At 44.2% G+C, this 22,687-nt stretch overlaps 1 protein-coding gene across 3 annotated transcripts in view; it reads right to left on the bottom strand.

The window, feature by feature from the left end:
• The window catches only part of RPS6KL1 (ribosomal protein S6 kinase like 1), a 102,832-nt gene that overhangs the window by 66,868 nt on the left and 13,277 nt on the right, over positions 1-22,687 (bottom strand). For all 3 annotated transcript variants that reach the window (XM_069208478.1, XM_069208476.1, XM_069208477.1), the window contains exon 2: positions 18,472-18,836. In XM_069208478.1, the coding sequence (XP_069064579.1) occupies positions 18,472-18,763 (292 nt within the window). In that variant the 5' untranslated portion in view covers positions 18,764-18,836. The remainder of the gene's footprint in view (positions 1-18,471; positions 18,837-22,687) is intronic.

The raw sequence follows: 22,687 nt of genomic DNA, 5'->3' as shown, positions 1-22,687 counted from the left end.
GGTGTCTGCGCCCACAGACTGCAAGCCGGAGGGGGGTTCTTTTTTATTTTTTAAGTTTCATATAGCACAAACTCGATTGGAGGAGCGCTTGCGTACTAGTTTAGCAGTTGAAAAATATACAAACTGGTGCATCTTAAACAGAAAAAACAAGGAAATCCTCAACAAGGCTCTTCCGGCACAGCGGGAGAGCTGATAATACAATATTCACTGCACTCCGGAAACCCGCCCCATAATGCTTTGAGGGGCATTTCTTTTACAAAACATTTTGGCCCAATACAGCCTGTGGTGGTCCTGCGACAATGGAACCACCACCAAACCATTCAGAACAACGCACTCTTCATGTGGTAATGCTCTCTAGGGGCTACATGGTTACATGATCATGTTTATTACAAATGCTATTTTTAATGTGGTGCCCTCTAGGGGATGGTCTGAGCATTACAGTCAAGAAACTACAGTATTCGTTGCACTCGAAAACTTGCCCCATAATGCTTTGCAGGGCATTCCTTTTACAAAACATTTTTGCACATAACTCACTGTGTGGTGGTCCTAGGACAATGGGACCACCATCAAAACTGTTCGCATGAGTGATCTTTCTGTCTAGGTCATCTCTGGGTTGGGGAGGGGCAAAATAATATAAATAAATATAATAAATAATGGCAATATTTTCATTTTTTTGCTGCAGATAGAGGAAGAAGGTAAATGGAAATACCTTAGTTATATGCAGGGCCACTGAAATTATGTGGCAGAGCAGACCTAATTGTACAGCAGTGTTAAGCAATTTATGTGGCAAGAAAAGTCCAGTTATGCATTTACAACGCCAATAGCTCTAACTCAAGCAAATGCAAGACCTATTGCATTGCAAATACTTGTTTAGACATTTGTTTTTTTCCCTTTTCTTTATTGCATAATTTATTATTTTCTTGACTATTTTTTTCATTTCTTTGGTGCTCCCCTTTCACTGTGGGTCTTTTAGGCTGGTAGCTGCCTGCGTTTTACTGCAGAATTCCGTTCCTCCCACCTCCTCCCATGTCACAGACAATTGTTTTGGCTTTATTCCAGTGCTGTCCTCGTTTACCTCTGGCTCCTAAAATAAGCTTATGTTACAAAAAAGAACACCCGGTCGTTTAGCTCACTCCCCACGAAAGCCACAATATGCCCTTTCTGGTAGAATGTAGCTAAACCTAGAAGCAATTATGTGAAACTTCCTTAGCCTTGCATCCCATCTCGAAGTCTTTCTTTCCAGGGCCCCTCCCTGCCAGCACTTAACAATGCACACAGGGCATTGCTTATCTCCTTTATTGGGGCCATAAATCATCTCCGGTTGCTCCGCTTGTGAGGCAAGAATGCTTGCAAGACTTTTCATTCTGGTAAAATAAAAATAAAATACTTTTCCAGCCTTATTTTCCAATTTCTGTTCAGACATTTACACCACTCAATGTAGTGCAATCATCTTCTCATCTCTCCTCAAGGGCTTGTGATATCTGATGTCAGTAGCCGCCAGTGACCACTAAAACAAGACAGAACAAGACGAAATTATGAGACAGGGCTGACCAATTTATGTGGCAAAAAAGTCCAGTTCTGAATTTACAATGCCTATAGCTCTAACTCAAGAAAATGTGACCTTTGTTTTCCTTTCATCGGATGTGAAAGAATTGGTAATTTGTGCTCAAATTTCTTCAGTGGTACGAATTTGGTCCCCTTTTATTTCATTGAAATAATATTTATTTCTTATAGCTAGTGTTTATGTTAACAACACTTTTCTCCTTATTTTAATTTGTCAGTGGAAAAAGACAAGGTTGTCATTTGTCTCCCTTATTATTGGTTTTTTGCCTCAAACGATTTTTTAAACATATCAGATGCAATCCTTTAATTTCTGGCGTTAAATGTAAACCTGTGAAAATCAAATAATCTGCTTATGCAGATGATGTTTTTTATGTAACGCTTTATTAAGTTTTAACCCCTTGAGGGCCATGGACATAATGGTTACGTCCAAGGGGGGCGTGTCCAAGATGGCGACCGGGTCGGACGTATAATTCACAGCTCTGACCCGGCCTATACTCAAGATCCTGCAAAGAGATGCTTTGACCCGCGGCAGAGGCAAAAAAAACACCCCCTCCTAGCTGCGGAGCAGACGGAGCGGCGGCGGTGACGAGCACGGACCTGGGGGAGCTGCCCGGGACGAGAGATCCGAGCCGGGCCCGTGGGATGCCGGCAACGCCCTGCCGCGACGTGCGAACGCGATGTGAAGCACCGTGTGCTTCAAAATTGAAAAGCTAAGCCAGCCGGAGCCACGCTGCCTGCATAACGCAGAGCTCCCGCGAAATAGTAAGTGCAAGACTTTTAAAATCGGAACACGAAGGGCACCATATGCAGACCTGAGGGAGCAGCCCAGAACACATAACACACACCAGAACTGAGAGACGCTTGTGCCACCCTCCCTCGCCGCGCAATCGAGCTGTGTAACCCCCGAGTGCTTGAGGCCCGAAAAAAAAAAAAAAAAAAAAGAAGTGGCGGTAGGAGCTGCGCGGGCTATAAAGATACAGAACTCCAAAACAGTAGCAAAATCGTCCAGAACCACCATGGAGAGGAAAATTATTTCTCACCAGATAGGGAACCAATGACGTAGAGGCGGCAACGCATATGGGCCTGAGGGAGTCATTACAGAAAACTAATCCGCGATAGTCCAGAGAGGCGCTCGTGACGCCCTCCACTACAGCTAAGCTGAGAAGCACTCGAGTGCTCCTGTAATGAAAATCGTAGGCGGTGAGAACCGTGCTGACTACAGAGCTCCTAAGAGGCGGTAGGCGCGAATCCCTGGGGCCCCCGTCCCGACGCGCGCCTGACGGAGGGAAACTGGACAGTACGAACAACGTGCCCTACAGATCTCTTTTATTCCTTTAGAGGTCGGAAGCGACCCTGGCTGATAGAATAAAAACCTGGGAAAAAACGATAGTCACATAGTAACACTGCTACCAACGGGCCCAAAACAACGCGATTCAACCATAGTAGATTGAAGAAACTTAAGAGAGTGAGCGAGCCTGATCAACACAATAAGAGCAAATTAAGAAAAACAGTGCCTAGTAGATAGGCCGAAAAGGAGCCGATACCAAAACGGCGCAGAGGTTGGCGGAAATAGGATCAACCCTTCGTAGTCCCGGCTGATGAGTGCGTAACATAGGGAAAGGTGGAGGCCACTCGTCGTTTGCAGACTCCGTGCCGTGGCTCAGCGCTTATGCAGCATAGACGATGACCTCCCGACGCTACAGCACTTAGCCTCTGTGACAAAACTAAACAGTGCAACGCTGAATTCGGAGCTTGGCAATACCTTTAAACGTGTACCATCTGATGGGTAAACCAAAGACCCCACGTGCACCCCCAGAAACCATGGGTCCAACTAATCCGCCTTTAGCACCTGGTGCCACAGACACATACCAAACCCTTCAGAAAATGGAAGAGACATTGCAAACGCACTCAGCACAATTCGAAAAAGTGCTGCAAGCCATATTGGAAACTAAAACAACTCTGGAAGCAAGAATAGGCTCAATTACAGAAGATGTTAACCTGCTTCGTACGGATCAGCAGGCGCTAGCTGAAAAGGTCGACGAACTCGAAAAGGATACGTCGCACTTCAAACCAACTATTTTGGAAGTCAAATCCCAACTAAGCGCCATAACAACAGAAGTGGAGACACTTAAGCGACGAGCTGAAGAAGCCGAAGGCAGGTCGCGTCGAAACAACATCCGGTTTGTAGGATTTCCAGAGCACATCGAAGGCCCAAATACAGAACTCTTTATCGAAAAATGGCTGACGGAAACAGTGTTGAAGAACAATGTCCCAAAGTTCTTTTCAATAGAACGTGCTCACAGGATTCCGGGTAGACCCCCTCCACCGGGCGCCTACCCACGTCCCCTCATAGCAAAACTATTGAACTACCGCGACAGAGACCTTATATTACAATTATTCCGGAAATTAAACCCAATTCACTTTGAGAACACGCAAATAACCGCCTACCCGGACTTCACAGCTGAGGTACAAAAAAAACGAAACTCATTCTACCGGGTCAAAGAACGTCTCAGAGAGCACAATATTAAATATTCCTTGCTGTTCCCCGCTAAACTTCGAGTACAAGACGTCACTCGTACCCTATTTTTCACTACTCCTGAGGATACGTGGACATGGCTGCACGCAAAAGGACTAGCTGATCCTCTATCTCCTAATGTCAAAAGCCTACCTCCGAGAAACAAACGTAAACCTCGCAGTAAACAAGGTAACAAACCTTCCCCTGAACAATCACAAGTGGAAAGATCGCTACTACTGCAATCTGCGCAGCGTTTTGCCAATGTATCACCGACATCTCTTTCTGAACAATCAGAAGCTGAACCTGATCCAGAGTTAAATTCTGACTCAACGGAAACTGAGAGGGGCCCAAGCCTCATCCCAAGAACAGCAGACGACATTTGTTAAATACCTGATCCCATACACAGGATAACATTTCTTTAACTGTTGCTGTTTAGTCAATGCAGTCGTTTGCAATTATGTAGATGCTTTCTCTGTCCCGTGTGTCCGATCCGCCGCCGCTCGACCCTGGCAATGACACCTATATACGCAAAATAGGCCAGATCTAAAACCACTTCAATACCCGTAACCATGGAACACCCTCCACACTATATAGACTGTTATCCCAAGCAGACAAGTTTGTCTATCTCCTTGTTTTTACTTCTCCTGCTATTGTCGTTAGACATAGCGGATCTTGTAGCCATAGTTGAATGGAAAGTTTGGTTATTATGTATATCGACATGCAATAATTATAGAACGTCACACCATAATGTAAAACCTAGGAGCAGGGCACACATTTCAGTATCTAGAGGGCTAGCTGTTAGGCATAGATACCAAAAAATAAAGAAAATTTGGGCTTACACAATCCTGAGCGATATCCCCTCAGATTATTTTACTCAAACCCTATGGCATCACAAAATAAACAATATACTACACAGTATAAAGCCTTAACATGGAATGTAAAGGGCATGGCCTCCGCTAGCAAAAGACAACGGATTTACACATACTTCAGGAGGCACCAAATACACATAGCCATGCTACAGGAGACCCACTTAGATAAATCCTTACTGGCATTAACTAAAACAAAGTGGAAAGGTCAAGTATATGGGACCACCTTTTCGTCATATGCCAGAGGTACTGTAATATGGATAGCCCCCGGGGTTCCGTATACTGTGTCCCACAAACAGTGCGACCCAAATGGACGGTATGTAGTTCTAGAAGGTACCCTAGATGGTGTCCCATTATCCTTGATAACCGTATATGTTCCTAATACAAATCAAAGCGACTTTTTAAGAACAAAAGGCAGTAGCATGCTCAGCGACCCTGCAATAGATGCCATATGGGGTGGAGACTTTAACTGCGTCTTGGATATTTTGAATGATCGTTCTATCCCCCCACTGGAACACGCCCCGACTAAACGAGCATCGCTCGACCTGATAGAATGGGCTGCCAATAACATGCTCACTGAAATATGGAGAGCTTCTCACCCCACACTACGCGAGTACTCATTTTATTCACCAGTACACAAACTCTATACTAGACTAGACATGTTTTTCGCTACTTCTAACATAATCCCAAAGGTAATTGCATCTAGCTACCTGGCACGCACCATATCAGATCATAATCCACACTACTCCATACTGATGTGGGGATATATTCATGCCCGCATTCCAACATGGCGCCTACAGCCAGACACCCTGACGGATCCCCCCTTTAACACAGAATTGACCACATGCCTAACAACCTATTTTTCTCTAAACAAAAATACAACATCAACCCGAGCTATCGAATGGGATGCCCATAAAGTAATAGTCAGAGGACACTGCCTGGCAGCATCGGTGGGCATTAAGAAAATGCTGTCCTCAGAATTATTAAAATTGGAAGCCAAAATACATAGAGCAGAGGTTGAAGTCTCAACAAATAATACATCACCAGAAACACTTATATCACTGAAAGCAAAATACAGAGAAACGGACGACAGCCTTGGTAAACACAATTATAGACATTTTAAAATGAGACAACATGCTGAGGGGGACAGATCGGGCAAACTATTAGCGTGGCTGGTGCGCCAATCGCCGCAATCATCACCGATAGGAGCTATCAAACTACAAACAGGGAGAGTGGTCAACACTCAAACTGATATCAACCAGGCCTTTTTCTCATATTATTATACGTTATACCAATCTTCTACACCTCCCACAGAACAGCAACTTGCAGAATTCTTAACTCAGATTCCCCAAAACTCAAACATTGTCAACAACGCAGATATACTAGACGGCCCCATTACCATTGAAGAACTTCGCTTGGCCCTTTCTCAGATGGCGCGAGGCAAGACCCCTGGCACAGATGGCCTACCGCCAGAATATTATAACACGCAAAGCACTCACCTGTTGCAACCTCTGCTGGAGGTGTTTAATGAAGCGTGCAACAGAAAACAATTATCAGACTCCATGAGGGAAGCATTAATAGTGGTCCTACCAAAACCGGGTCGGGACCCTTTGGACGTCAGATCATACAGACCACTCTCCTTGCTGAACACAGATTGCAAACTTCTTGGAAAAAACTTAGCAAACAGATTACTCCCCCATCTACCTGACTTGATACACCCAGACCAGTCGGGCTTTATTCCGGGTAGAAGCACTTTTATTAACATAAGGCGCCTAATTCGTATCATGCACAACACCTCTGACCCAGAAAGTATGACTGTGTCACTAGACATTGAGAAGGCGTTTGATACGCTAGGCTGGGAATATCTATTCGCTACCCTTAAGATGTTCGGTTTCAGGAGCGACTTCATTGACTGGATCATAACACTGTACTCCAAACCAACAGCCCGAGTAAAAAACGGCCGGGTAGTGTCGGAGGCCTTCCCTGTGTGCAGAGGAACCAGACAGGGCTGCCCACTATCACCACTACTATTTGCAATAGCTATGGAACCACTTGCAATTAAGATCAGGATGAATGCACATAAATGGGGAATAAAGGAGCTCGAAACATATCATATAATCTCTTTGTATGCAGACGATGCCCTGATATATTTACGCAATTACTCTGACTCCCTGCCCAGGATAATGCATATATTGGATAGCTTTGCTCTGGTGTCCGGCTTACATGTGAACTGGTCTAAATCTTGTATCTTTCCCCTCACTGGTTTGCCCCCTGAACAACAAACAGCATCCCCCATACATCAATTACCATGGTCGTACCAAACCTTCAAATACCTGGGTGTCCAAGTGTATCACTCTATATCAGATCTAAGAGAAGGTAACTTAGACAGGCTCCTCCGCTCCACCAGGGGCTCCTTGGCATTTTGGAGTTCCTTGCCTCTATCGCCCATGGGCCGGATAGCAATAGTCAAGATGCTAATACTACCGAGATTTTTATATTATTTCTCGGCACTTCCGTTGGCCTTACCGCGCTCATTCTTCCATAAAACACATTCTCTGCTAACTGACTTACTCTGGGGCAGGGATAGGCGTAGAGTAGCTCTAAACACCACGCAATATCCACAAGAGGAAGGCGGCCTAGGTATGCCGAACCTTGAGCTATATTATGCAGCAGCCTAACTTCAATGGGTCACCAAATGGCTCAATGAGCCGTCCAATACAGAGGTTGAAGCAATATTGGGTTACATAACCCCTGCACAGATATTGGCATGGTTACTGACAGGTCTCCCTCACCTACGACATAATACTCCTCTGCTTAGCTCGGCCAGGCATTGCTGGAAGAGATATGTACAAGGCAAAATGCCGTCACTCCTCTACTCTCCCTTGATTCCAATATCTCAGCTCCCGGGCCTCCATGCCTTATCCTCTCATCATGACTTACGAACGGTTAATACCCTCTATGTGGGAGACCTATACAGCGAATCTAAAGCAATCAAGTTCGCAGATCTGACAGCTGCGGGGGCGTTGCAGCCACGGGATTTTCTGACATTCAATGCCATTAACAATCTCCTACGCAACATATGGGGCTGTGGTCAAAACAAACCAAATGAATCCCTCCTACTTTCTGCAATACTTTCTATGGGAGAGGCAAAACACACTGTCACTAAATTATATAAAATTCTATTATCAAGAAGCTGTAAAGCTCTAACCCAGGTCAAACTCCGCTGGGATTCCGCTCTTCCTACACCAATAGCACAAAAATCTTGGGACACAGCCCTAACCTCGATCAAGTCCGTATAACGTAACTTTAGATTAAGATATACGCAATTTAATTATCTGCATCAGGCTTATCTCTCCCCAGCTCATATTCATAAAATATATCCAGGAGCTAACCCCATATGTCCAAGATGCGCTACCCCAGCTGCAACCTTTTACCATATGGTCTGGGAATGTCGCACGATCAATACTGGCTGGAACCAAATCGTCAACACAACCATAGACCTATCAGGCCAACAGCTTACCCAGACTCCAGAATCCTGCTTACTTAATATACGATACAGAGAAAAAAAAGATAAGCACACCCACAAGTTTGTAGATTTAGCATTCGTGACATACAAACGCCTGATAGCCACACATTGGAAGGCCCCAAATGCCCCTACACACTCTATCTGGCTTCGCGACCTACATGGCTACACACTGGCAGAAGCTCAAACCCTGAGGCAATCACAGCATAGAGGTCAGTCACTAAGTGGGATTGAAAATTGGGATCTCTTTGTAGTTAGAATTGAATCTAGGGATGACAAATACCCCCCATGAACCATTCCCTTTAATAAACTTGTAATACGCCATCCATAAAGTTATACACAATAACTGAATTTGCTAGGAATGGACCCAAACTATTACATCACTAGGACTAGCCCACAACACACTTACCCAATGATAGCCCCATAACACAACCATCCCTCTACACCAAAAAAAAAAAAAAACACAGAATTGTAGCCCTCGGAAGCAGCACAACATCACGCCCCCACAATCATTATGGCCGTCAAAAGACATACCTAAGAATACTATTCAGCATGTCTAATGTTATTGGTTATTGAATGTTCATGGAAAGCAAGTACACTGAAATGTATCAATACTGTGCAATGTACAAACGATAGAAGATAGGTGACTTTTCACCTAAATATATGTAATGTACTGCTATGTTCAGACCTCGTTTGACTTTAAGTTTAATAAACAGATTTAAAAAAAAAAAAAAAATGGTTACGTCCAAGACTGCGCCTCTCAGGCGCCATGGACGTAACCATTACGTCCATTTACCAGCCCTCGGGGGAAGCACTATTGCTCCCCCGAGGGCCGCCCTCCCATCCCCCCAGGTCAGGGCTGGAAGGGGAGTCACTTCTCCTTCCACCCCGACCCCCCCTGTGACATCTGATGACGTCAGCACGCGAGAGCATGCTGACCTCATCAGAGGTCACCTTCCATTGCGCTGGAAGCATTGGGGAAGAGAAATGCTCAGCATTTCTCTTCCGCTCAGGAGGAGGGGGCCAGCAAAGGCATGAAAGGAAATGTTTTTAGGCCATTTATGCTCCCCCTGGGGGCAGATCGGCCTAATTATATTATATTAGGCCGATCTGCCCCCCGGGGGACAGAAACCACTAGACACCAGGGATTTTATTTTTTAAGCTTACGCATAAGGGGAGCGGCCCCTTGGGCAAGGGCCGCTCCCCAGGGGGCAAAATATTTTTAGGCCCACCAGAGGCCAGGGAAGATTTTTTTTTTCAAAACAAGAGGGTGGGGGTATGGCCATACTCCCACCCCAAATAAATGGGGCCAAAGTTGTTCTGCCCACCAGTGGGCAGATGGGGCAATTAACCCCGATCCACACTTCGGGGGGGGCAGCTGAAAGTCTACTAAATGCCATGGAATTAAAAAAAAAAAAAAAAAAAATTACATAGTGGGGTGGTGGCTACCAACCAGTTTGGGCCTAGTTATGCTCCCACCCCAACTGAAGGGGTAACAGTCTTACAGCTCTCCCCCCGCACACTAAAACATCTTATCCCACGGCAAGCAAGAGGACATTTGATTATTTTGGGTTTTGGTTTTACATTTGGGCCATGAGAGCTTGGTAACTCTCAAAATCGTCCCACTTGGAATGGTGAGGAATGTACTTTTTTGACTTTGGGACGCTGCCATGTAGAAAAATTCACAACACCTAGACTTAATTGAAAACTAAACATCTGGTTGATTCCAGGGTGGTGTGGTTCACATGCACCCGCACCATTTTCTTACCCACAATGCCCTGCAAACCCCCAACTTTGCTAGAAATCACACATTTTCCCCACATTTTTGTGATGGAACCTTCTGGAAGCTGCAGGAATCCACAAAATTCCTGCCACCCAACATTGTCTCATCTATACCGATAGAAATTCTGCTGCACTGGTCTGCCTAAAAAAATCTTTTTTTTTTTTCGAACTGCCCTTTTGGACCCGCTTTGGTTCCCCCTCAATTTCGACATGTTTTTGGCTCTTCCCTGTCACAGGCACTTGGCCCATCTACACAAGTGAGGTATCATTTTTACCTGGAGACTGAGGGGAATGTTGGGTGGTAGGAAATTTGTCCCGGTGTGGGGATCCCACACAGAAATGTGTTTTTTTAAAAAATTTTAGCTAAATTTGAGGTTTACTGAGGATTCTGGGTAAGAAAACATTGGGGGATCCACGCAAGTCACACCTCCCTGGACTCCCTCGGGTGTCTAGTTTTGAGAAATGTCTGGGTTTGGTAGGTTTCCGTATATGGCTGCTGAGCCCAGGACCAAAAACGCAGGTGCCATCCCCTTCTCCCCATTCACCCATAAAAACAGGTAGTTTTGTGTATTTGATAATTTTTATATGTCCAGATAGTGTTTTGGGGCATTTCCTTTCGCGAGCACTAGGCCTACCCTCACAAGTGAGGTACCATTTCTATCAGGAGACTTGGGGGAACGCTGGGTGGAAGGAAATTTGTGGCTCCTCTCAGATTCCGGAACTTTCGGTCACCGAAATGAGAGGAAAAAGTGGTTTTTGGGGTTTGCAAAGGATTCAGGGTAACAGAACCTGGTGAGAGCCCCACAAGTCACTCCATCTTGGATTCCCCTAGGTGTCTAGTTTTCAAAACTGCACAGGTTTGGTAGGTTTCCCTAGGTGCCGGCTGAGCTAGAGGCCAAAATCCACAGCTAGGCACTTTGCAAAAAACAGCTGTGTTTTATTTGGAAAAATATGATGTGTCCACGTTGTGTTTGGGGGCATGTCCTGTCGCGGGCACTAGGCCTACCCACACAGGTGAGGTACCATTTTTATTGGGAGACTTGGGGGAACGCTGGGTGGAGGGGAATTTGTGGCTCATCTCAGATTCAAGAACTTTCTGTCACCGAAATGAGAGAGAAAAGTATTTTGTTGGCCAAAATCTGAGGTTTGCAAAGGATTCTGAGCAACAGAACATGATCAGAGCCCCACAAGTCACCCCATCGTGGATTCCCCTAAGTGTCTAGTTTTCAAAAATGCGCAGGTTTGGTAGGTTTCCCTAGGTGCCGGCTGAGCTAGAGGCAAAAATCTACAGCTAGGCACTTTGCAAAAAACATGTCAGATTTCAATGTAAAAATGTGATGTGTCCATGTTGTGTTTTCTGTCGCGAGCATTAGGCCTACCCACGCAAGTGGGGTACCATTTTTATTAGGAGACTCTGGGGAACACAGAATAGTAAAACAAGTGTTATTGCCCCTTGTCTTTCCCTACATTTTTTCCTTCCAAACGTAAGACAGTGTGTAAAAAAGGTGTCCATTTGAGAAATGCCCTGTAAGTCACATGCTAGTATGGGCACCCCAGAATTCAGAGATGTGCAAATAACCACTGCTTCTCATCTTATCTTGTGCCCATTTTGGAAATACAAAGGTTTTCTTGATACCTATTTTTCACTTTTTACATATTTCAGCAAATGAATTGCTGTATACCCGGTATACAATGAAAACCCATTGCAAGGAGCAGCTCATTTATTGGCTCTGGATATCTAGGGTTCTTGATGAACCTACAAGCTCTATATATCCCCGCAACCAGAAGAGTCCAGCAGACATAACAGTATTTTGCTTTCAAAAATCTGACATTGCAGGAAAAAGTTACAGAGTAAAACGTGGAGAAAAATGGCTGTTTTTTTCACATCAATTTCAATATTTGTTTATTTCAGCTGTTATTTTCTGTAGGAAACACTTGTAGGATCCACACAAATTACCCCTTGCTGAATTCAGAATTTTGTCTACTTTTCCGAAATGTTTAGCTTTCTGGAATCCAGCACTGGTTTCACACCCATTTGTCACTAACTGGAAGGAGGCTGAAAGCACAAAAAATTGTAAAAATGAGGTATGTCCCAGTAAAATGCCAAAATTGTGTTGTAAAATGGGGTTTTCTGATTCAAGTCTGCCTGTTCCTGAAAGCTGGGAAGATGGTGATTTTCGCACCACAAACCCTTTGTTGATGCCATTTTCAGGGAAAAAACCACAAGCCTTCTTCTGCAGCACTTTTTTCCCATTTCTTTGAAAAAAACGAAATTTTCGCTGTATTTTGGCTAATTTCTTGGTCTCCTCCACAAAGTCTGGGTACCTCTAGAATCCCTAGGATGTTGGGAAAAAAGGATGCAGATTTGGCGTGGGTAGCTTATGCGGACAAAAAGTTATGAGGGCCTAAGCGCGAACTGCCCCAAATAGCCAAAAAAAGGCTTGGCACCTGAGGGGGAAAAGGCCTGGCAGCGAAGGGGTTAACCAATAACAAGAACAGATTCAGCATCAGATATACAAAATACAAGGTAAGTAGGTACACCAATCACCAACATCATTGCACAGGTTGACTCCACATACTATAATAGCCCTGACAATCCCATTACACGAAAGCCAGTGGGGCATGAGGCCAGTACCAAAACCTGGCAGTGTCCCAGCATATCTCAGTTCTGAAGGAGCACATTTCAATGTCCATAACCCTGGGCCTACCAGGGCAACATTCCATATAGCCCCCTCGATGTGCTGTCCAGTCTTTCCGGATCTTGAGATACTTATGAGGACTTCCCCAACCCAAGTAAACCAGGCGTGTGAGACACATGCACAAGTCCATGCTCCTCGCCCTCCCTTCCTCGGACAGGTCCTCTACGTTCTTCTATTGGAGCCACCCGAAAGAATGGCACCCAGTGTCGTAATGCCAATGGAATCCCAGCTGGCAAAACTCTGTAGCGTCAACACCTGGGGAAGTCTAGTCCCTTACCACAACAGGGTCTCCAGCAGTGCTTAATTTGTAAATTAAAACGTACCGTTGCCCAAAGCCCTCCTCTTAAACACGCGGTTGCTGCAATTAAATGTATGAGCACCGAATACTGAGACAACATAATCCTGAAGCCATCTCGGGCCTCTTCAATCCATTTAAAGCCACTCCCTGCCCCTTCTGCTTACTCCTGCAGCTTTCCACTTTCTCCCTTTGTGACACTTTTTCGTTTTTCCCTTCCTCCGTCTTTCCCGTGTGTGTTTTTTGCTCGCAGCAAATGCTTGAGGCAGAAGAATAAGCCCCGGCCCTCAAAAATAAGTGCCGGTGCTCAGCAACGGAAACAACAAGTACAAATTAAGCACTGGTCTCCGGAGTCAACCATTAAGCACATCCTCCGGGCCTTGATGCCTCCTTCCAAACTGTCAGCACTACCCGTGTAGGAGTGCCTAGATTGTGCAGTAAGGCACCACCGTACAACAAATGAGGGAGACTGTCACGACCCATGACCCAACCCTCTATTGCATATCCCGGATTATGGAACCCTTCAAACCACCAGTCATTGAGCACTAAGAGATGTGCCATTCTGTTAATACTGCAACAAATCTTGGGTGGCAATTCCCCCCTCAAAGGTGCGTTGGCAACACTTTGTAACACAACGCGGGACTACCCACCATCCCACATGCTCCCACAACAGTACATTAGCCTTGGCAAAGAAAATCTTGGCTGATACAAAAGCTGCTGTAGTGAGACCATTTTAGAGATGGCCAAGCAGTCGAGTAGGGATAATGGGATAGATCTTTAGAATTTAATATCACCTACCAGTCTCTCTAGTTGAGGTTACGTTCATACGTTAAAGCCCTGTCTCCAGTAACATACACCCCAAAGTATTTGAATCCTTGCAGAAGTACCCGCAGCTCCAAAGCCCAGGACATGGGGAGTGGGCTATGAAGTAAATTACCGATTTTGACATTGATTCGTAGACCCGAATATGTCCCTAGGGTGGACAGTATTGGCAAGGCTTTCAGTCCAGAATTGGGAGGGTCATCCAGGAAAAGCAGGACATTGTCAGCATAGGGTGAAATTCTATCACTCATTGTCGGAAGCCCCCGAAACAGAGCGTCCACCCTGACTCACATTGTTAAAGACTCTACCATCAACACGGAGAGGATTGGGGGGGAGGGGTGATCACCGGGCACCCTTGTCGAGTCCCTCTCTCAATGGGGAACCAGGGGGAGATGGAAGCTCCAATCCAGATCCTAGCCTGTAGGCTACTGTATAGCAACTTAACATACCTGATGAATGTGGGCCCAAATTGCAGATGCGTCATAAGGGCGAAGAAGAACTCCCAGTCCCACGTAGTCAAACACTTGCGAGAAATCAACCAAGAACAACACCTGATGGCCTCCCAGGCTAGCAATCACCTCAATGGCATTACTGACCCTGTTGCTGCTGTGTCTGGTAGCCCGTCTGGATATAAACCCAAATTCGTCTGGATGAACCAATTTATCAATCACCCCTCCGCTAACCTATTTGCCAACCCTTTGGCCCATATCTTGACTTCTATATTTAACAGCGAGACAGGTGGATAATCCTCACAGCGTGTTCCACTAAGGTCCAGCTTAGGGATCACGACAATATACGCTGTTTAGAGGCCTCTGGACAGCCTACCCTCCTTTAGAGCCTCCTGGAATATTTGTGCCAGTAGTGGGCTCATTTGCGGCCACAGGAGCTTCCAAAACTCCACCAGGTACTGATTTGGGACCGCCGCCTTGGCCTGCTGAAGCTGCAAGAGGGCCGTTCCCAGCTCCTCAGGGTTGATATTCGCATCTAACAGGTCTCTGTTTGGGTGCTCCAGCATGGGCACCGGGAGGCCAGCAATAAAGTGTTGGATGTCCTCCTGATGCACTTCTGAATCCAGACCATACAAATGATGATAATATGCAGCAAAAGCATATGCTATATTGTTGCTACCTATAATATGAATACCGTGGTCATCTTCAATATAGGAGATGGGGTTCGGGGATCATGGGGTGTACAAGGCCAATGGAAGGTCTTGTTAGCATTGTCTCCCACTGATAAATCAGGTTATATGTAGTCAATCACTCCGCTCAAACCTCTTGCAAGCATTCTTGTCTGAGAAGCGTCTGAGTGTGTAAGGAATCACTCTGAATCAACTTCTCTGGCTGGGCAAGATACTGCCACTCCAGGTCATCAACCCAGGATTCAAGATCTGATATCTTTTGTTGGGAACTATCTCTCTGGCCCTCATAACTTATGATCCTCAACCTCAGGGTGGCCTTCTTAGCCTCCCAGAGAATGCCTGGAGAGCTCAACGATCCCAGATTTTCTTTCAGGTAATGTTTACTATATGGTAACAGGCGCCATTAAATGTGCCATTGTGCAGGCACCAGGAACTCAAGCGCCAGCCCGCCGTGGGTTTCGGGGATCCCCCAGCAAGAGTTATCAGGATAGGGGAGCGGTCCAACAAGCCTCGTGCCAGAATCTGTGCTTCGAGTACCCTGTGACTCTTAGGTTGGGGGAGAAAAAGTAATCAATTCGGGAGAAAGATGTATGCGGATTAGAGAAGAAAGTTTAGCATCGTTCTGCTTGATGATGTGCCTGCCACACATCTAAAAGAGACACTGTGCAAAAATGCTGGCAGCTGAGTTGGTTGCCCCGCACCCACAGTCACCCCGGAGGAACAGTCTAAGCCGGGATCCTGTTAAATTTGCTGCCCGGCACCTAGGGGACAGCTGGGAGCTCCAGTAGGAGCCGGGGGTGGAGAGGTCGCGGTGGAGGGCGGTGGGTAAGCATACACCAATGACAATAGTGACAATGTTGACCCATGTAGCGTTCCGGTCACTGCCACATAATGTCCCAGTTTGCCATGCCATTCCCTGGAGATCAACAGAGAGTCATGTTATATGTTATGATAGCAACCACTCTCAAGCCTCGATGAAACCCTGCATGTATCACCCTTGAGAACGCTTTACCTGCCTAGAAGGGGACTTTATTACCCATCAAGTGTTTTTTCTGGAGAAAGAGGAGATCTGGATTATGCTTGTGTGCAGCCTTCATGACCGCTCCTCTCTATCTGGTCTATGAGACAGGTGACATTCCATGAAAAAGCAACAAGCTTACCCACAGGAGCAGTTGGTCTCCTTGAGTGCACCATATCCAGGGGCTCAATCCAAGCTGGAGAACCCCAGAGGAAGGCAAGGATCTGAGCATATCAGTACGGTGGCGGTGCAGAGCTCGCTTACAGAGTGGCCGCCATATTGGGCTTCCAGGCCACACCCACACCTGCATGCAGATTTTATTTTAATATGCATGTTCAACCCCTCTTCCTCATTGTTCTCTTTTTTAGAAGAGGTTAACACAAACTCAAAGGTTTCAGGTTACAAACCTAATTTGTATAAAACTGAAGTATTAGCATTTGTTTTCATACTAGTAACATATTACAAGATACTACGCTTGCCTGGACTCCGTATAAAATTAAAAACCTTGGAACATGGTTTACTACAAATCCCAAGGAGACTATAGAATCCAATGTTTTCTCCTTGAAAGATAAACTCAACTCTTTATCGGCCATATGGTCCCATTTACATCTCTCATGGTGGGGTAGAATGGACACCATAAAAATGATGGTTGTTACTCAAATTGTATTCTTATTAACTATGTCACCCTATAAGATTCTTTTATGGGCATCTAGATACAATTTGTTCATTTATTTTATGGAATAATAAAACTCAATATATAGCTTTGTCCAAACTTAAACAACCAAAGCTAGAAGGTGGTGTTTGATTCCCTGATTTCAAAGTGTATCATACATCACTCATTATTAGAGAAGCATATACTTAACTTTTCAACTTCCCAGAGTGTTTTACTACATTATGGGTTTGTGTGGAGAAATATTTTCTGAACGATTTTTCTTTTTATGATAATCTCCATATGTTCATTGTTAAGCATTTGCATAATTGTTTAGTATTGAAATTCACTACCTTTTACTACATTTTTTGGGTCAAGCGCAAAGTGCTCTGCCCCTGGTGTAATCTCTCTATGGGCTTTTAAACACACCCCTGTCAAACCCATCAGTCTGGTTGGTACGTGGGCTTGCCTTTTAAAATCAGCTTGATTTAATTAGTGAAAGGCATACATACGTCATGCCTATTCCGGTGTTTCGCCCGCCTCGAGTGCACCAGCAAACTACTGAAAACCTAGGAGGCTCCATGTTTTTCATATGGTTTCTGCACTACTGTTTCTCTTTATTTCATAGGCAGCGCGATCTTGCAAGGCAGTAGTAGAGCGCTTTGCATGACATCGACCGCGTTACATGGATATTTGCACTTTTGCCGGTTATATGGTTAATTGCACTTTTGCCGATGCATTTCACTGCGAGCGAACTTCTGTTTCATTTTGTATGTTTGCTTTGCGCTCATGGTGGCTGTCTGATAGCTTATGTGAAACTGTTTTACTTTTCAGTTTATGTGGCAAGAAAAGTCCGGCCAGGAGTTTACAACGCTAATAGCTTTAACTCGAGTAAACACGAGACCCATTGCATTGCAAATACTTGTTATCGAATATGTTTGCTTATTTTCTTCTTTCTCTTCTCTGTTATCTACTCCTTTTATTTGTCTCACTCACATCTTTCATTTCATAGTGAGGTTTTATATCATTATCATATGATTTGTTTCATATTTATCAATGTTTTTATTTATAGGAAACACTATCTATTACTTCGTATACGTACACTTCAAATACTTTATGCTTGAATTGCCTTCTTTTCTAACCTCAATAAAGTCTGACTAACCTGAAACAAAAAAAGAATGTTCATACCTGGGCTGAAAGGATAGTTGACATGCCCTACAAATTGATACGGTAAACTAATTAAGATTTTGTTAGCATGTGGGCAATAATGCAGACCTTCGAATGCATTATCCATGATTTTTTATTAGGTCGTTCACTCTAAGGCCTTTGTAAATAAATGTTCTGTTGATACGGTTTAAGGTGAGCAGTAGAGGATATGCTTGTGTACAGTTTTTGTGAACCCATAGGGCCTCTACTTACTTGCAGATCCCGGTGCCTGCTAGTATGCCGTAGAACAATTCAATCTTCCCATGGCCCTGCACCTTTGAATACATATATACAGCAGGGTCCTATCCCCCCCACACATTAGTCTTGGTACAGTGGATACCATCATGGAATCCTCCCCCAACAGCAGAAGACTCATGTCACCCCATGCCTCATACCTTGAATGCCCCCCAAGAGCAGGTCCACTCCGTTCTTGTAGTGGTTAAAGGCAGCCTCGTAGTCCTCGCTGACATCTCTTTCCAGTGCTAAGCGAATCTGTTTAGCAGCATCCACCAGGTAGTCCCGCTTGGCACCCAGAGCAGAGCCTTTCAGCATGCTCTGCATGTCAGAGGAGCCACCAGCTGACACACGGCTGCGGATCTGCTCGATGTACACACGAGCCTGGGACAGTGCTCTGGAGCAGGTCTCAGCCTCTGGGCCAAGCTGGCGCTCCTTACAGCTCCGGTTCATCTCTGCTTCTGGCTTTTCCCGACCGCCACCTGCCCGTCCATCATGGTCCAGCCCACACAATGGGTCTTTTCACCTATTAAGGAAAAATAAATTTTTGGATATAAATGTGCATGTACTTATTTCGTCACACCATACCTATAGGCTGTTACTGCAGCAATTTACACTATGAGGTGTTTATTTATTACACATACATCTAACTATTTGGGAAATAAAAATATTCCTACTGTGCCTCACTCTCTGGCCACAGCTGTTCACACTCATACCATGTAAGACATCTTCACCTTCTCTAGTTATATCCCCCATAAAGGTCCTACGCCTACTCTTGGGCTAGCAGCTCAGGAAACTGTAAGTTGGCAACTCCATTACGCAAGCAGGTGTAGGGCCAATCCCAAATACTCTGCAAGGCCCTCTTAAGTCCATGTATCTTAACAGGCTGTGGTGGATGTTTCCGAGTGAAAAATGTGTGCCTATAAATAGCCTCAGGATGCCAAAGTCTGCGGGTGAACCAACTCTTCTCTTTTGCCCTAGCACTTTACTGTGGAGTTGGAAGACCTTAGTAGTGTCACACTGCATTGACAATGCACTGCTTACTTAAAGGAGTTAGCAGTCTGGGGCACGGAGCTCCTCTCAAACCTCTGTGCCTCACGCATGTGGACTACTCGACACAGAGAGATAGGGAATCTGCCTACCTGTTCCTCGAAAAGGCGTAGAGTCTGCCCATTTTTAACGGTGCAGGAAGATATTTAAGAGGAATAGCTCTCCAATGGGTAGTGAGATCCTCTGAATATGTTACTGGTTGGACAGTTAGGGCCTGATTTAGTTCTTGGTGGTCGGCGCTCCGTTATAATGGTGACAGATATCCTGTCCGCCAAAATATAAATCCCATAGGATATAATGGGATTTATATTTCGGCGGATGAGAAGTCTGTCACTGTTGTGATGAAGTAACCCATCCGCTAACAACTAAATCAGGCCCTTAAGTTTTTCTTTTCAGTCTTTTCCTTTTTCTACTTGCATGCATGTGACTGACTTAACATAATTTTACACAGACTGAAATGTGGAAATTATTTAAAAAAAATAAAGATATACATTTATTGTTTACAAACATGTAGGTCTGTTCAACTTATAAACAACTGCATTCAAGATAAATTAAGATATTTTAAAATAAGTTACATTGTAAATAACACAGAAAATGGAGGCTTCTACATTAACACACAGTGGGAACTGCCATGAGCTACACAAGTTTCACAGACTCAGAACTAGTCAGTCAGTCAGTCAAAATAACTTTATTCGGCGATTAGCCATAAAAGTAAACATGCATACATAAAGATCATCATAAAATACAGTACTTATGACATTCATTAAAAATATGTCTATTAAATCTAAGCTTACCACCCAAGCTTACTAAAACAGTAAAAAATAAATACTTATAAAAACATATATAACAATAAGACAATATAGTAAAAGGACAATGCCTAATTTCTCTTAATAAATAGTCACATTACCAATTCATATCGATTTCTAATAGTGATAGCGGATTTAATAATACTAAGAATAGAAATGCAGATTTGTCTGGATGAGAGGCTTTGGATGCCAATCAATCCTTCTTTGTAGGAAGAAGTGTGCAAATTGCGCAAAATGGGTAATAAAAAGGATTTCCTGGGAACTGAATAAAGTTTACATAATAAAATAAAGTGGCAAGTGCTTTGTTTTGAAAAGTTATCACAAGGGCATGGGGGTAGTGTTTTTCCCACACACATTTTATCGGGAACGCCACTCTAAAATGGATCAAATGAAATCTAAAAGATACGAGTAAAGAATATAAAGAAGGGGTCGGGAACCAAACAAAATAAGGTTCTAACAAGTCTGATGATAGAATTTGTATATATGAATTAAAAGAGCTCAATTTCTCTGCCATTTGGTATCTAAGATTCATGACATACTCTTTATGTCGAAGTTTAACAATTTCTTTCGCATTAGCTGGCAGGAGCTCTGGTTTAAAATACATAAACTCCAAATCCAAGTTTCGGAAGCCATTGTGAACAAAATTTAGCCATGGAATTTTGTTACAGTTTGATAATGAGAAACAATCTTTTACACAATCATGTGTTAAAGTAGCCGCCGGATTTGACCATACTTTTATCCATAGCAAAAGTGGGGCAATATCTATCAAATCTGTAATATAGCGGATTCCTAGTTCCTCATGGCATAAAATGTTCCCTATGTTCTTAGGTACCATAAGTAACCGATGAAGGAATTTATTCTCTGCAAGCTGCAAAGTGTTTGGACTGGTATATCCCCACAGGCCACCCCGATAGATCGCCGCCGAAACACATTTAGAGTTGTAGAGCGTGAGGATCTGATGGACCAGTCTATGCCCTAATCTGCGGGCAAAGCGAAAGATTGCCTCAACATTTCTTACCAGTTGTTGAAGCTTAAAATTCAAATGGGATTTCCAAGACAGAGTGGAACTTAAATACAGACCTAGAGAGCAAAAGTCTTTTACCTTTGTCAGGGTATTCCCCCCCATTCTAAAACATCTGGTACGAGTATTTTTAGGACCGCAGGTCATAACATGTGATTTTTTTTAATTGATTTTCAAATCCAGCTCTCGTGTGTGTGTTAAAAAAAGATCCAAGAGAGTCTGTAGACCATTGGCTGTGCGGGCAATTAAAACAGCATCATCGGCATATAATAAAATTGGCAATTGTCTAAAACTCATCCTTGGGAAATCCTTACCATTTTGGACCAAACAATTATGCAAGCCATTTATGTACAGTAAAAACAGGAAAGGTGCCAGTGTACAGCCCTGTCTAACACCTCGAGTGGAAACAAGGGGATGGGACCTTTCACCGTGTTGACCAAACTGAATTAGAATATGGAGGTCAGAGTATAAGCGTTTGATCAAAATTAGCAAATCTTGCTCAATCCCCATTGTATCCATTATGTCCCACAATTTTGCTCTGTTCACCATATCAAATGCACTAGACAGGTCTATGAATGCTAAATGGATAGATTCCCTTTTGGCAATTACATATTTACTGAGGATAAGATGTAAATTTAGGGCCTGGTCCACTGTGCCTAATCCAGGCCTAAACCCATATTGAGTTGGCGATAAAATGTTTGACCTTACAACCCAATCCTCAAGCCGGGTCAGGATGACACTCCCCAGTATCTTTGCAGTGGAGTCTATTAAAGAAATGGGTCTATAGCAGAAGGGGTCAAGCCTGTTACCCTTTTTTGAAAATCGGAACGATAATTGCCATTAACCAGGAGGAGGGAATAGCCCTTTGAATAGCACTGTTCAGAACGTTTGTGATTAATGGAACCCACAGATCAGGTAGAGATTTAAATGGATCCACCGGTATCCCATCAGGGCCAGGAGCTTTCCTTAGTTTCATTTTAGTTATTGCTGCACTGATCTCATGTGCCTCAAGTAAAATGGCGCTCTTAGCTGGAATTGGAGTAGCCAAACGTGGGGGGCCACATCCCTCCCCTCCGTCATTGGGATTATCTGCAGATTGAAATACAGATGAAAAATGGTCTACCCAAACCCCCTCTGGTATCAAACAGTCATCTTCCCTGTTTTCCTTTCCTGAAAAATATGGGTGATTAACCACCTTCCAAAATTGAGAGGGATCCCGTAGTTCCGTCGCTGCCATAAGGTCTTCCCAAGCGCTAGTGCGTATTTCATTCTTTCTCTCTTCTAGGACTGATTTATATCGGCCCCTGGCCTGTTTAATTAAATCCCGATTACATGGAATGGTTTTGATCGCTAACTTTAGGTCTCTATGGGCAGCCGTACAGGCAGAGTTGAACCACAGTTGAGGTTTTGCACCTTTGGGATGTTGGGCACACAACAATGCCTGAGAAATAGCACAGCTTAAAGATTCAAAGGCATTAATAAGGTGGAATGGAGTGGGTT

The sequence above is a fragment of the Pleurodeles waltl genome, chromosome 9 (genome assembly GCF_031143425.1).
Source record: "Pleurodeles waltl isolate 20211129_DDA chromosome 9, aPleWal1.hap1.20221129, whole genome shotgun sequence".
Lineage (NCBI taxonomy): Eukaryota > Metazoa > Chordata > Amphibia > Caudata > Salamandridae > Pleurodeles > Pleurodeles waltl.
The sequence above is the reverse complement of the archived record's forward strand: the minus strand, read 5'-3'. Positions and strand labels throughout refer to the sequence as shown.